Below are 14,648 nucleotides of genomic sequence, written 5' to 3'. Positions count from 1 at the left end.
CTGGGTCACAGTTTGTGACAGGTTAGGTTCTCCAGGAAGCAGATGGAGTCTAGTGTGCAGGATGTTTATTTGGGAGTGTCCTTGGGATCAACTCCCATGGAAGATAGGGGAAAGAAATAAGAGTAGGCAGAGGGAAAAGTTGAACTGCGATGCAAGCCCAAAGATAGCTTTGGCTGACTCATAGGGAGTTCTGGAGTTAGCACGTCTTTTCAGAGTTGTCCTGAGTTGGGCCAGAATGGCCTGGCCTTTGTCCCAGTGGGTTGGTTCAAGAAAAGATATGGCTTTGTGCAGAGTGGCTCTCTGCAGCCAAGACGTTTGTAGCTGAGGAAATCCATGAAGGGGACTCCCAGCAGCTGGGCCACCAAGCTCCTCCTCAAGGGGATTCTGGATGGTACATCACAGCTTGGCAACCAACTACTGTTGAAATCCCTGTTGACTATTCTTGGTATCAACTGAGAGCCTGGCAGTGTGACAGCCTCCTCCCCAGCTGGTTCCCTGGTTATTGTCTGATCTTCCATTCACAGTAGGGATCTGATAGGAGAGTGGTTTTGCCATAAGAGGCCATGGTGGAATCAGACCAGATGTATAGGTCCTGGGGATGCAACTGGATAAGAAAACCTCTCAGTTATGACTTTGGGGATTGCCAACATTTGGGGAGTTTTCCATAGCCAGTCACATGTAGGGCTTCAGGGTAATATCCATCAGGTTGTGAAAGCACCCCAGCCCTGAGTGTGAAGTGATGAGAGTAGATACCTTTTGAGAGAAAGGAATGGCAGGCTGAGCTCCTATGTGGAAGCATGGCCCAGATACAGGTCCCACGGTTGGGAAGCTGCACCCTTCCTCCAGTATATGAGCTGGACAGGCTGGCTCAGACTAAAGTTTCAGAGGTGTTATGGACAGCTCTGTAGAAGTTACCAGCACAGGCCATCACCTGGAACCTGGATATTTTTACTCCTGGGCTGAATATTGTCATCAGCAGGATCTCTTTTCTGGACTGGGAATCTTACTGAGAAGTGAAAAAAATTTATTGGCTGATAAAAGCTCAGTAGGCCTCAGTACTAGATTCAGCTGTAATTCTGTCTGCATCAGCATGAATGGATAGGATGAATGTTATGGGTGGAAGTTTGGGACACCTTCCCAGTCTAGTGTGACTAACCACCATGGGGCGAGAAGGGAGAGGCCAGGAACCAGGAAGAAGACCACAGTCTTCAGCCAGCCACAGGCTGAGTAGGGGTCTGGTTCACAAAACTTGAGATTGGAAGGAAGTTCTAGCAGGGCATCCCTCCAAAACAGTGAGCATAGTGATGGGGAATCTAGAAGTTAGCACCGTTCGGCAATCAGAGGGAGCCACTCAGCAGGCTCAGACCAAGCTTTCATCCTGTCAAGGGGACAGAGCTGGCTAAGTCCCCATACCCGTGAGGTTACAGCAGAAAACATGCAGCATACTCAAAGGGATCCTGGAGATGGATTTGATAAAGGGACTGTTGACAGGGTGGGTAGGGTTAAGGGAACCAAGCAAGGGAGTGGAGTACTCAGGGACTGGCAAGAACGGGAGAAGCAGGGAGGGATTGGTGTTATTGGAGCCCAGCAGAGGAGCTGCAACTATAGCTGCAGGTAGAGGAGTGTAGCCATTATAGCCACCCCCAAACCATGGCCTGGCAGGGAGGGAACAGAGTGAAGGGAAGTGAAATCTATACTCTGACCTCTTGCTTCTCCGGTTTTCTGATCTCCTGATGCTGCTTCACATTGGCTGAACCCACCCAGAAGCCAGAGAGCAAGGAAGCTTGAGGAGTGATGCAATCCACAGAGCTGATCTCCCAGGGCAGAAAGCGGAGTGAAAAGGGCAAAGAATGGATCTTGAGGGGCAAATGGAGACGGATCCAGCACAGCCTGTTACCAGAATAAAGCCTTGAGCTCAGAACAAGCCCCACAGTCAGGATATAAAGCCAGGTCTATATTAACTGCTTCTGGGGCTTGGTCTGCTGGATTTGAGGACCAGTCCCCTGGACTCACAGGAGCCACCTGGCTCCCCTACATGTGCTAGTTAGGTGGCCTCAGCTAGTAAGAATAGGGGTCAACAACAAACAAGGAGAATTTAAAGAGTACTATAGTATAGCTAGTTTAGCTTTGATTAGTCCTACTGCCCTTTGGTGACAGGTTTTTCCTAAAAAATTGGTTGGATGTAAGCTGTCATCCATCATGACTGTTGACTATGGCCTGTAGCCAATAGCGTGTAGCCTGGATTCTCATTGGGCTCCCTTGGTTATCCCTCTGCCTAGCCCCTCAGTAGCCCATGGTGAGCCGTGGGGCTGTAATTTAACTCTCACTCCATTATGTGGCTATCTGTGTCTCTGCATGTTGCCCTGGTGCTGTCATGGCCTGGAGACCCCATTTCCATTCTATTGTGTTTACCCACAGATGGTAGCTGTAAAACTGGCAGAATAGGTCCCACTGTTTAGAGCCTGTCTGGTTAATCCCAGAAGTCACGTTTTAAAAAATAACATGAAATTGGTTCTCATATAAACTTTATAACTTACACTGTGTGACTGGCATCTTATCTTTTGACATTTCTCAGAAAAATTGGATGTGGCTTCATTTTATGAACATCATAACTGCAGACGCATTAGCAGTCAGCTCTAAAGCACTGTCTTTCACAATAGGATGATATAGGGCCTTGGCAGCAGGAAGTAGGGGGCAGTTGGGTACACCTTGGGATACATCTTTGGACACCCACCTTGTTGAGAATCTCCTTTTGGTATTTAGAGCATGGAATAATCTGTGACATTTTGTTGTCCCAACAATCTTGCAAGAATAAGTATTATTCCCAATTTATAGATAGGAAGCATATTCCTAATGTTAAGGATTAAATAGTCAGGGCCAGCGCCAATTTTTTAAATAAGTAAAGTTATTTCTAATATTTGTGGTTGAATATAACAGTTGAAATAAAAGGTTGTGAACCATTCCTCTTAGATTTAAAAAATAACTGGCAAATACATACTGATGACCTAACACAGAGCAATAACCTAGTAGGAAATGATACTCCTGGAATCCACTTTCATCTACAGCATCGGGTGATGTCCACTTGAATTGTACATATAAGACTATCATTGAAGCTCAAAAGTCCACATCTCCTTGAAAATTTTACTTGCCCTGCATTGCACTTCCAAGGAAAGTTTTCCTGTTTGGAAATTACACCTGTCTTTTAGCTACAACTCACACACAGATGACAACTTTTTGAAGCTTTGTCTAGGGAAGGGGGAAGCAATCATGAAATATTGACATTGCTGTAAAGACAGAAATGTATAGAAATCTAAGCTAATCTCCTGGCTTTATATATGAGTTTTTCCTCATGTTATCAGAATGCTCTTGATTATCTCATGTAATATTCGCAAAATCCTCTTCTCCAAGTTTATTTCAATTTGATTTGCTTAAATGTAATTGCTGTTATGATTTTTGTCAAACTAATTAGATTACTTCTAAAGTCTTCTTAACCTTATTCGAAGGGAGAAAATCTAAGAAAACCACAATTTTAATACTATATACACTACTGGCCTTTTCTATCAATTTATAGGCATTTCTCATAGAAATATCCTTTTCCTAGTGAGTGGAGGGTAGTAACATGGTGAAATCACTAACATGACTCTATCTGCCTTGCATTTGGGAGGAATAAAAATAACCTTGTATCAGTGAAGCATGGAATTTAATTGGCTCCCGATCTTTTCCCCTCATGCATCTGGTGGCCAGTATTACAGTAGAAAATTTTAAACTAGAAGGAGACATAATCCAATTAAATTTCCTTTTAAAAATGTCAAAGCAAATAAATCTAGGGCCCATTAGCTCACACACAGCTTTGCTATTCTCACTGGGCAGCTGCTGTTTACTGGGTTTTCATCCAGTGCCATCTTTGCTTCCCATTTCAAGGGTATGCAGTTTTACAGATCAGCAGCTACGTTTTTTTCACCGCTGATGAACGAGTAATTTATTGCCAACTTGTTTGACATCTTAAGTGCCTCGAGTGACAGCCAGCTTGGAAGATATCATAGGGCCTTCTTGGAGACAATGATTCCCAGACATTTTAGAATCATGATTTTTGTATCTTTGAATTTCACTCTGCATTTCATGGTTCTTCCTTCTTCCAGAAAACACTATGTGGCATGTACTGTTTATGCTCCAGATTACATCAAATTTTGGTCTGAGATTTGGGTGCTGTCTTTTGAGTTATCTGGAAGTCACTTGGAGGCTCTGGATCTATCCAGTTTGTCAGGAAGGTGCTTTGTTTCAAGCTGTGCTGTGACTTTCTTAGACATAGTCTTAATTTTGATCAATGCAAAATTCCATAGAATCTACATCTGACTTCCTCTAGAAGCAGACTTGGAGACAAAGATCTAAATGTAAATCATTTTATGGGGAGGAGTGAAAACACTAGTAAGGGAGTGGGAGAGTGAGAAAGGAAAGGGAAGGAGTTACTAAAGGCATATTAGCAAACCAGTTACAAATGTAGATGATGTAGATGACTGAGGGTTTTGTTTTGAGTTAGAGTCTCACTCTGTCACCCAGGCTGGAGTATAGTGGCACGATCATGGCCCACTGCAGCCTTGAACTCCTTGGCTCAAGAAATCCTTCTACCTCAGCCTCACAAGCAGCTGGGACTACAGGCCCACACCACCACACCCCGCTATTTTTTTCTCGTTTGTAGAGATGGGATCTTACTATGTTGACCAGTCTGGTTCAGAAGTCCTGGCTTTAAGTGATCCTCTGCCTCAGCCACCCCAAATGGTAGAATTGCAGGTGTGAGCCCCCACACCTGACCTAATGATTAGAGCTTAATGCAACTGGGAAACACTGACACTTTACAGTCATCCCATCCAAAGTATGAGGGAGCTGCGGTATTCATCCATCAACTCCCATCAGTCATTGTTTGAGAGCTGCTCTTGAAGTGGAGGAAAGAAAATAATTCCCTGGCACTTGTGGCTACCCACAGGGACAGCCAAAGCAAGCCTCAGAGGCTAAAGAGAAGCCCAAGGGCAAAGGAACGCAGGTGCTGGCAGTTGGAAGTCAGGCTGGTATGCTCTAGAGTGGAAAGGGTGAGGGGATTAGAAGAGGTAGTGGCAGAGCCCACTACACATAGACAGTTAAGATCCCAAATTCCAAACCTGCACTGCCCGGGGAATCTGTTTTATAGAGATACAAGCAGGCTTGTCCTCATCTGGAATGGGTGGGATCAACTTCTGTAGATGACTCCTCCTGTTGTAAAAAGTACCATGCAGTTATTTCCACTTAAAACTGATATGCACTGCTGGGAAAGCCATATGATACAAGTTTTCTTTGCATTGTATGGTAGGATTAATAAAAAGTCAATGAGGCTGGGCGCAGCGTGGCTCACACCTGTAATCCCAGCATTTTGGGAGGCTGAGTCAGGTGATTCATGATGTCAGGAGTTCAAGACCAGCCTGGCCAAAATGGTGGAATCTCATCTCTACTAAAAAAAAAAAAAAGAAAAAAAAAAAAAATTAGCCAGGTGTGGTGTTGGGCATCTGTAATCCCAGCTACTCAGGAGGCTGAGGCAGAGAATTGCTTGAATCTGGGAGGTGGAGATTGCAGTGAGCCGGGATGGTGCCACTACACCCCAGCCTAGGCAACAGAGCGAGACGCCATCTCAAAAAAAAAAAAAAAAATTAAATGAGGACAGTATTTTAACTCACTTCCTAGATTTTCATAAAGATTCTATAACATTTGGAACACTTTCAGATTTATTAGAAAGTACAATTAGGCAGTGGTAATATGTGGATTTCTTATGTTGCCTAAAATGTCTTCATTTTAGGGGCTGGCCATGGGGCTGGCCATGAGATTCCTTAAGTAGATCCAATTATAGACAAAATTATGAAGAAGGTACCTTTCCCTCTACTTTACTGATGCATCACCCTATCCCCTGAGCCTTGGAAACTTCCCCTGTTTCCTAACCTTCCTTTGGTCCCAATTTCGATTCCATTAATCCATTTTAAGCCAATAGCTGTGAAAATCTCCCTAAAATTGGTGGTTGGCAATAGATGGACCCACAGCACTGCTAATGTGCCTGTGGCATTTATGAAATATTTGGACAGAAAGTCACTCCCACCTGGAACTTAAGGAAGAGTGACAAAAGGAAAAATAATCAAGGGAAGTGGTATTGATTCAAATGAAAGAGCACAATGGGGCTGGAATAATCAGGAGAGCTTTGTGAGAGCCATGGAGTTTAAAGTGGTCAGGATTTAAAGAAATGGATTACCGTTATCTTTCCATCTTAAATTATCCTTAATTCCAAATCTCATGGGTATTTGAGTTTCATTGTGTCCAAGTTGCTAACAAATCTGATCTAATCTCCAAATTCTTGAGTTGTCATGATTGCATTGTAAGTTCTATTATTTTCTTTATTGTCAGCATTTAAATCACAATTCCTTGCTCAAAAGATACAAAAACAAAACCACTTTTGCTACCTAATAAGCTATGAGGCAGGATCTTCTAGTAGTGACCTATTTCATAAGAAGATCTATTCCCCCAAATAATTTCATCATTTTATATGAGTTACATAATTTATTATTTCTGTATTGAAAACTTTTATTTAAAAAAACTATTAGAGAATGGTGACTTTGAAGTCATAGATTTGTACTATTCCTCTATAATGAGATTAAATTTACAAACATCACTTAAGAGCAAATATTGCTGTAAGTTTTGTAATAAAATTTTGGGGGACATGTTAAATAGTGGAGTTGAATGACTATTGATCTTAGCCTTCACTGATTAAAATTTATATGTGTGTGTGTGTGTGTGTGTGTGTGTGTGTGTGTGTGTGTGTGTGTTTGTGTTTGTGTGCGTGTCTGTAATGGTTTACTACTTTTTGGTGTAAGGAAGGATGTTTTACCAAGTTCCATGTGGTATGAATTGTACAAAACACCCCTTAGGAGTTGGTTTAGGCATCAGCCATCTAAATGGTCATTTCCCTCTTCATTTTGCCCTTTGGTGGTTTGGGCTTAACTTCTGAGAGGCAGCATCCTTGAGAGAGAATAGTAGTGTCACTTCAAGAACTGCAGTGTTTTCTACTTGACTTTTCTTGTTGGAAATGTGAGGATCAAATGTAGCTATGTAGGATGAAAGCCAGCTGCTTCTGAATAGATCCACTCCCCTTCTCGGCTTTGGAGGGTAGCCCCACAGATGAGCACAGCTCTGCTGCTCCACTGCCCAGGTTATTAGAGTCCAGGCTTCTCCACTGACTGGAAGTTTGACTTGAGATAATCTATTTAATCCTTCTGTCTCAGTTTCCTTTTCTGTAAATAGATTATGATCATAATACTTACCTCTTCAGGGTTTTCTGTGATGATTAAATAACCTGATACATGTAAAACACTTAAAAGAGTACCAGCCATGTAGTAAATATCCAATAAATGTATTGTTATTCTTATTACTACTAGGTAATTACAGGATTCCTATCTATAACCCTGCAAAAATCTGCAACTAGTTTATCATCATCATCATCATCATCATAAATCATCTCTTAAATTAGGGTTTTACACTTGAATTAGCGATGTTGGTACTTAGTTCTCTTCTGATTCTATGGCAGTGTTATCAATTGTCATAGTTTTACGTATCACTCATATTCCAGTGACTTCTGTATTTTTGCACAGTTCTGACTCTGTGCTATATAGAACCATATTTACAGATGTTTACCAGAGGCCGGGCACCATGGCTCATGCCTGTAATCCTAGCACTTTGGGAGGCAAAGGTGGGTGGATAATCTGAGGTCAGGAGTTCAAGACCAGCCTGGCCAACATGGTGAAACCCCATCTCTACTAAAAATAGAAAATTAGCCAGGTGTGGTGGTACATGCCTATAATCCCAACTACTCGGGAGGCTGAGGCAAGAGAATCACTTGAACCTGGGAGGCGGAGGTTTCAGTAAGCCAAGATCATGCTACTGGACTCCAGCCTGGGAAACAAGAGTGAAACTCTGTCTCAAAAAACAAAACCAAAACAAAATAAAAAAAATCACAAAAAACAGATGTTTAACAGAATCTTCACCTTGATGTCCCATGGACAACTGAAAGAAAAAATGACCACAACTGAAGTTAGAATTTCCCTCTGAACCTTGTTTTCCTACTAAAAATGTTTTTAAACTCTTCGTGCTTTCCTTATGATATTACACTAGGTTGAATATTGTCCCCTGCAATAGTCATGTCTACCCCAAACCTCAGAATGTGACCTTATTTCTAAATAGTCTTTGCAGATGTAATTAATTAAAATGAAGTTATACTGGATCAGAGTGGACCCTAAATGCTGTGATTGGTGACTTTATAAGAAAGCCCCATGAAGACATTGAGATATACACAGAGAACACTATGTGAAGTTGGAGGCAGAAGCTGGAGTGGTGTGCCTACAAGCCAACGAACAACTGCCAGCAATCACCAGAAGCTAAGAAAGAGGCATGCAATAAATTCCCACTTAGAGCCTCCAGAAAGATCCAAGGCTGCCAACACCTTGATGTTGGACTCCTGGCCTCTTGAACTGTGAAAGAAAAATTTCTGTTGCTTTAAGCCACTTACTTTGTGGTACTTTGTTATGGCAGCCCCAGAAAACTAATAACAGACACTGTCAACTATTACTAAATTTAGAATTCTTAGAACCATCCTTACCTATATTAGTTTCCTAGCGATGCCCACATGAAATACCACAAACTGAGTTGCTTAAAACAATAGAAATTTATTCTCCCATAGTTCTGGAGGCTAGCAGTCCAAAATCTAGGTGTCAGCAGGGCCACGCTGTCACCTAGAGGTATGGGAATCCTTCCCTGCCTCTTCCTAGACTCTGATGGTTTGCTGGCAGTCTTTGGTGTTCCTTGGTTTGCAGCTGCAAAACTAATCTCTGCCTCTTTGGTCACCTGGTGTTCCCCCGGTGTGTCTCTGTTTTCACCTGGCTGTCTTTTTATAGGGAGGCCAGTCATATTGGATTAGAGGCTCACCCTACTCCAGTATGACCTCATCTTCCTCATCTTAATTTACCTAATTACATCTGCAAAAACCCTATTTCCAAACAAGGTCACATGCTGAGGTACAAGGGGTTAGGACTTCACATACCTCTTTTGGGGGGGACACAATTCAACCTATAGCACTATACCTTTCTTTTGTCACCATTTCAAATTGATCCCCTTCTAGCTGTTTCACATTCTCCTGCAGCAGCCTCTCTCAGAGGTAGCTCCTGTTCTCCATGCCTGCTTCAGCTGCCCTGGTTACGGCATAGTCATCTTTTCGTGGTATTGCATTCACCTCCAGATTGATTTTCTTACTTCATTTCATTCTCTGTACATCCAGCAAGTTAGCTCATCGGTTTCTAATCAGATTGCTGTCGTTTCCCTGGCCAAGACCTACCAGTGACTTCCCCTAACCACAGCCTCAAGTATAAACTAGCACAGAAGGTCAGAAGTTTGGCCCCAGCTTCTCCTTCTAACCATCTCTCTTGCCACTTTGTACCATATGCCACAATCCACACTGCTCTACTCACCCTTTCTTTAAAATAGGTTTTAGATCTCTAGGCCTTTGCTTATGCTTTTGCCTATGCCTGGAACATCCTTCACGACCCTTAACCCTCTGCTGAACTGCTTTGCATCCCATAAGGTCCAACTGAAACACCACTTAATCAGCTGGCTTCCAAAATTCTATCACATCAAATTATTGAGCCTTTACCTATGTGTCTGACACCTTGTGATTCTGGATACTAATATTAATATACATATATACAACAATTAACCTTGACAGTCATATTTCAATCTTGACAGTAGAAATATAAGCAACTGTATGTATGGACCTTGCCTCCTGTTGATATTAATTAACTATTGCAGCATACGCAAAGAGTTTGTGTGTGTATATACACACATATTTATGTATTACATATTAAAGAAAATGTGCATCTGTGTGTGTATGTGTATACACATAAAGTGGCTTATCGGCAGGATCATACTGTGAGTGATCCAGCGTTCTTTTCATTGTTTCCTGAAGAAACAGTAACCAAGCAACGTATAGCTAACAGTTTGTATTTTAAAAATTGGGTTCTTTAGGTGGCAGTTCATGCCTGTAATCCCAGCACTTTGGGAGACTAAGGTGGACGGATAACTGGAAGCCAGGAGTTCAAGACCAGACCAGTCTGGCCAGTATGGCGAAACCCATCTCTCCTAAAAATACAAAAGTTAGCCACACGTGGTGCCATGTGCCTGTAATCCCAGCTACTCCAGAGGCTGAGGCACGAGAATCACTTGAACCCAGGAGGCGGAGGTTGCAGTGAGCCGAGGTCATGCCACTGCACTCCAACCTGGTGCCTGGTGACGGAGTGAGACTCTGTCCTAAAAAAAAGAAAGTATGGGAGGAGCTATCACTGTAATAATGCCAAATAACAACTCCTTAAATTTTAGTGGTTCACAACAAAACACATTTCTTTTTCTTGTCTGTGGGCATGTAGGTCAGTCAAGCATGGGTGGATTCAGCTGAGCTTGGCTCTTAGTCTACAAGTCCAGCCTGGTCTGATCTACCTTGGTCATTCTAAGAACAACAGTATCCTGGGCCATGTTCTTCTTACGGTGATGGCAGAGGCATGGAAGACCAAGCCAAATGATGCCAGCACGCTGGAGCCTCTGTTCATGATATGTCTGCTAACAGTACATAGGTCAAAGCTAGTCATGTGGCCCACCCCGTATCAAAGGAACAGGAAAATACACTCTTCTTACTCCACGGGAGGTTCTATAGAGTCTTATGACAAAGAGTGTGGGTGCATAATTCTTATACAGGCAGGCAATGAAGAATCAAGAACAAGTATCCAGTCTACCACAAAGTACTTATGAACCTAAAGAAGATGGTACAAATTTTCACTTTGAATATAAACTGTTTGGTGTTGAATTTGCAAAACTCTACTTTGAAATGTGGCTCTAATCGTATCAATTTTTGTTTTTTATTTTTTCTCTAGAGATGTGAAGATGTTTGGCTTGGGATGCCATCACCTATTCCTGCGAAAAACATTGACTACTTTACCTTTTTGAAGGATACAGTTGGCTTAGAGGAGGAATAACCATGCCAGTTTTGGTCAATTCTTTTGGATTTACTTCTCTAATTTTGCCACATTTACTTTAGTAGATATAATTTCATTAAAAACAAAAAAGAAACAAGGTTTATATTGAATGGGAATCCATAAACCACAATTAATCTTATTTTGTCATGTTAGTTTTTCAGGACATCATATTGTATTGCTGACGTACTAGTACTATTTAAAATGCCATTTTGAAACATGTTGAGTATTTTTATTATATGTATGATTTATTAATACCAAAAATCTGATAATTTTTCATCAAACATAATTTGATTCATTACTATATGAGCAGAAAATGAATTTTGATGGTTATACATGACAATATAAAATCAAATTATATCACAGCAATAAGTTGTGATTCTATTAAACATTTTTGAAATCTTTTTGACATGTTTATTATTTATATAATTAAGTTTTCTAGCAACTCACCTCATCAAAATAATTCTTAAACCTTTCTAGAGTAAAAATGTTTATCTTTTGAACTTAGTAAAGCTATGGAAAGAAAAAGAACCTCCCCTCGACACACACACATACTTGGGAAAGAAATGGGAACATATGCAGTATTTATATTTTTAATACCCTTTTTTCTATCTAAAGTCATCTCGTTAGCTTAGGAATATATACATGTGTATATAATTATAGTATGACCAAAATTTATTATGTCTAAAATATTTAGGAATGTGAATGCTGAAGATTTTGAGATTTTTTTTTTTTTTGGTTTGTTTTATACACACATCCCACCCACCCCACCCTAGAGGTTTAAATATTCAGAAACTACAACATTTCCCCCACTGCATTTTTCTAGTTCTATTTTTATTTTTCTTCAATGGAACTCTTGTCATATACTATACATTTGATTAAAACCCATAGCCATGTACTTCTGGGAATTCAGCGTAGAAGTCTATCCCAGCCTATCTGTTGTTCAGTGTTGGGTGCTATGTATCATCAATCCATTTCCCTGGTGTTCTCGGAGACAATGGAGGCCTCTCAAGAAGGACCTGCACCATTTACCTTTCAGGGACTACTTTGAGAAGAAGAGGAGCTGATGACTTCTCAAGGGACCCTTCGGACTCATTATTCTTTCACTCCACATTTGCGGCAGTGTCTTGCTGGCTTCTTGGCACTCAAATGTACCAATTTGCTCTCGACAACAGTGGTCCTTTCATTTTTTAAAAATGGAAGTTAATCAATAAACTATTTCTATATGGAAACCTATGATAATTCCACATGTGCTATTGTTAGAATAGATGCTTCTCCCCACCCCCACCCTTTCAGGACTTAACACTAAACTAGTACCCTCAATTTATATACTAAAACTATCTACCATAAAACCTAAATTTGACTACTTGATTTTTGTCCCAGGTTTTTTTTTAAGGCAACTGACAGTGCCAAGCCATTTTGTCACTTTAAGATTTTTCATTCCCCAGAGAGCAAGCTTTTAGAAGGATGACACTTTCCTGGAACTTTTCAAGCTGACACATTCGTCACTTACCTATTCAACTCTTCAGTCAGTTGTCTTTCCTTCAAGAGTTTAAATATGTAGATAATTTAGCCCTTGTAGAGGCTCATAATATAGTTCATTTGAGAAATAGGAGGAGAAAAAGAAAGGAAGCAAACCAATGACAATGCTCCTGAGCTTGTGGGGTGACACTGCTCATTCTATTGCATAGATGTGTGTTACTGCCCTGGCTGTTTCTGGATCAAGCCCACAATTAGCAATGAAATGGCCATTATAGGTTTCATGCCGATAAACATGATACATTGCAGCCATACAGACACTTTAAATAATTATTCTTTTTATAACTAAACCATATACTGAACAAGATTTATAATTTAGAGATAATATCCCCATTAGTAAAGTTTATGACCCAATAAACAGCTCCCACTAGTTAATAAATGCCAAAGCCATAAAAGCAAAGACTATTAATGTAATAGAATTTCTGTACCTCCCTCTTTTGCTGGTGGTCTCAAGACACGGAAGGGAAATGCTATCTTAGGAAAAACATTTATTCTCGTTATGTAAATATCAGTGAATTGTCTTACAATCCATCTGGAAGTCTCCCAGCCCCCTTTGGTCCCAGGTGGTCCCAAAATGCTGATGCATTCTGCTTAGGTTTCAAGCAGTAGATAACTCTGGTTTTCAGCACAAATAAACCCCGAGACTAAAATCTTTGGGGGTGGAGGGCTGGAATTTCTGCCTCTTCTCTTCCCTCTGCAAAAGAGAAATCCCAACTATTGTCATTGTTCCAGGGTAATAATTTGAAAGAAGTTTCACAACCTTTCCATATACTTATATTTTCAGCTGCTAACGTGATCTCATTTTGATGAAGAAGCAAGTGCCACCTTTGGATGTCTGGGTGAGTTGAAGTTTAATACAGGCAAACCTTTTGTCCTAAGAACTAATTGTTTTTTAGTATTCTTGGAACTGTGGGAATGATTGATAAAGCCGTTTGATACCCCAAATCAAATCATGTCTTTTCATACAAAACTTATTAAAAGCTGTTGAAGTTCACATTAAGTGGTTTACGGAGGCACTGTTGCGAGGTATGGTGTCGCCAGCAGAGGATTAATTTGCAGTGCTTATTTGCCTTTTGTTACTGTTTTTACCTAACCACTTGAAAAGTAATATGGGTAAGTCTATTGGTTGACTTTAGCTTAAGCTTACTAAAATGGTTAAAAGTTTAGACAACAGAGGGGAGATACAGAGCTTCGTAACTTTCAAGCATTATAATGAGCATTTTGCCTACTTTGTTTCCTGTATTGCTTTTGATCCAATTACTGACAAATACACTATTCTTGCTATTTTTTTAAACACTTGAGTATTTGAAGTTTGGTTGTTTGGGGTTGTAGAGCTTCTAAGCTTTATAGACCCCTCAGTCATGAGTTTAGAATGTTTAAATTGCCCTCCCTTCTTTCAAATAGGGAATTATTGATGAGTAAAATGGAATCTCAAATAAATACAAAATACAAAACTCTTGCCTGTCCAACTTGGATTTATCTTGAGTTGGGGCTGCTTCCTAGCCTTTTCCACTTATTTCTTCTTTCTCCTTTCCTTCCACCACACATTATGATTTTGCTATAAGCTTAGTAGTTGGAGTCATAATGAAACAGTAGGGCCTTCCACAAAGTAGTTATGTTATTGAATAATGCAGAATCCATTATAATGAAGTGCCATGCTCCCAATTACATGTACATTCATTTTAGTTATGAATGTAGATCCCTGAATTTTAAATACCCTTAAAAAATGGTCTGTAAATGACTTTTCAGACAAACAGTTTCCCAGTGATGGTGGAAACATATACAAGGGTGATGCGTCTCTGCCCTGATGTTGGTTTGGGCAAAGTCTGAATTGCTTCAAGTTGAAGGCAGGTTAAGACCTTTTCGAAAATGAGTTTCTTCAAGTTGACTGAGCATTTTCAGAGACACAATGCTTTTCAGTTCCCAAGAGAATGTAATGTGTAAAAATGGAAAGCCCACTGAGGCAAGATCAATGAGGCTATTTAGAAAACAATAAACCTGGAGCGATAATGGAGCAAACATTATTACAAA

At 40.6% G+C, this 14,648-nt stretch overlaps 1 protein-coding gene across 2 annotated transcripts in view; it reads left to right on the top strand.

Moving 5' to 3' along the window:
• Positions 1-13,562, top strand: part of EFHC2 (EF-hand domain containing 2) — a 194,246-nt gene extending 180,684 nt beyond the window's left edge. For both annotated transcript variants that reach the window (XM_032258551.1, XM_032258550.1), the window contains one exon: positions 10,980-13,562. In XM_032258551.1, the coding sequence (XP_032114442.1) occupies positions 10,980-11,081 (102 nt within the window). In that variant the 3' untranslated portion in view covers positions 11,082-13,562. The remainder of the gene's footprint in view (positions 1-10,979) is intronic.
• Positions 13,563-14,648: the final 1,086 nt, after the last annotated feature.

This window comes from Sapajus apella, unplaced genomic scaffold (genome assembly GCF_009761245.1).
Source record: "Sapajus apella isolate SASKATOON/1434 unplaced genomic scaffold, GSC_monkey_1.0 scaffold103, whole genome shotgun sequence".
Taxonomy (NCBI): Eukaryota; Metazoa; Chordata; class Mammalia; order Primates; family Cebidae; genus Sapajus; species Sapajus apella.
The sequence above is the reverse complement of the archived record's forward strand: the minus strand, read 5'-3'. Positions and strand labels throughout refer to the sequence as shown.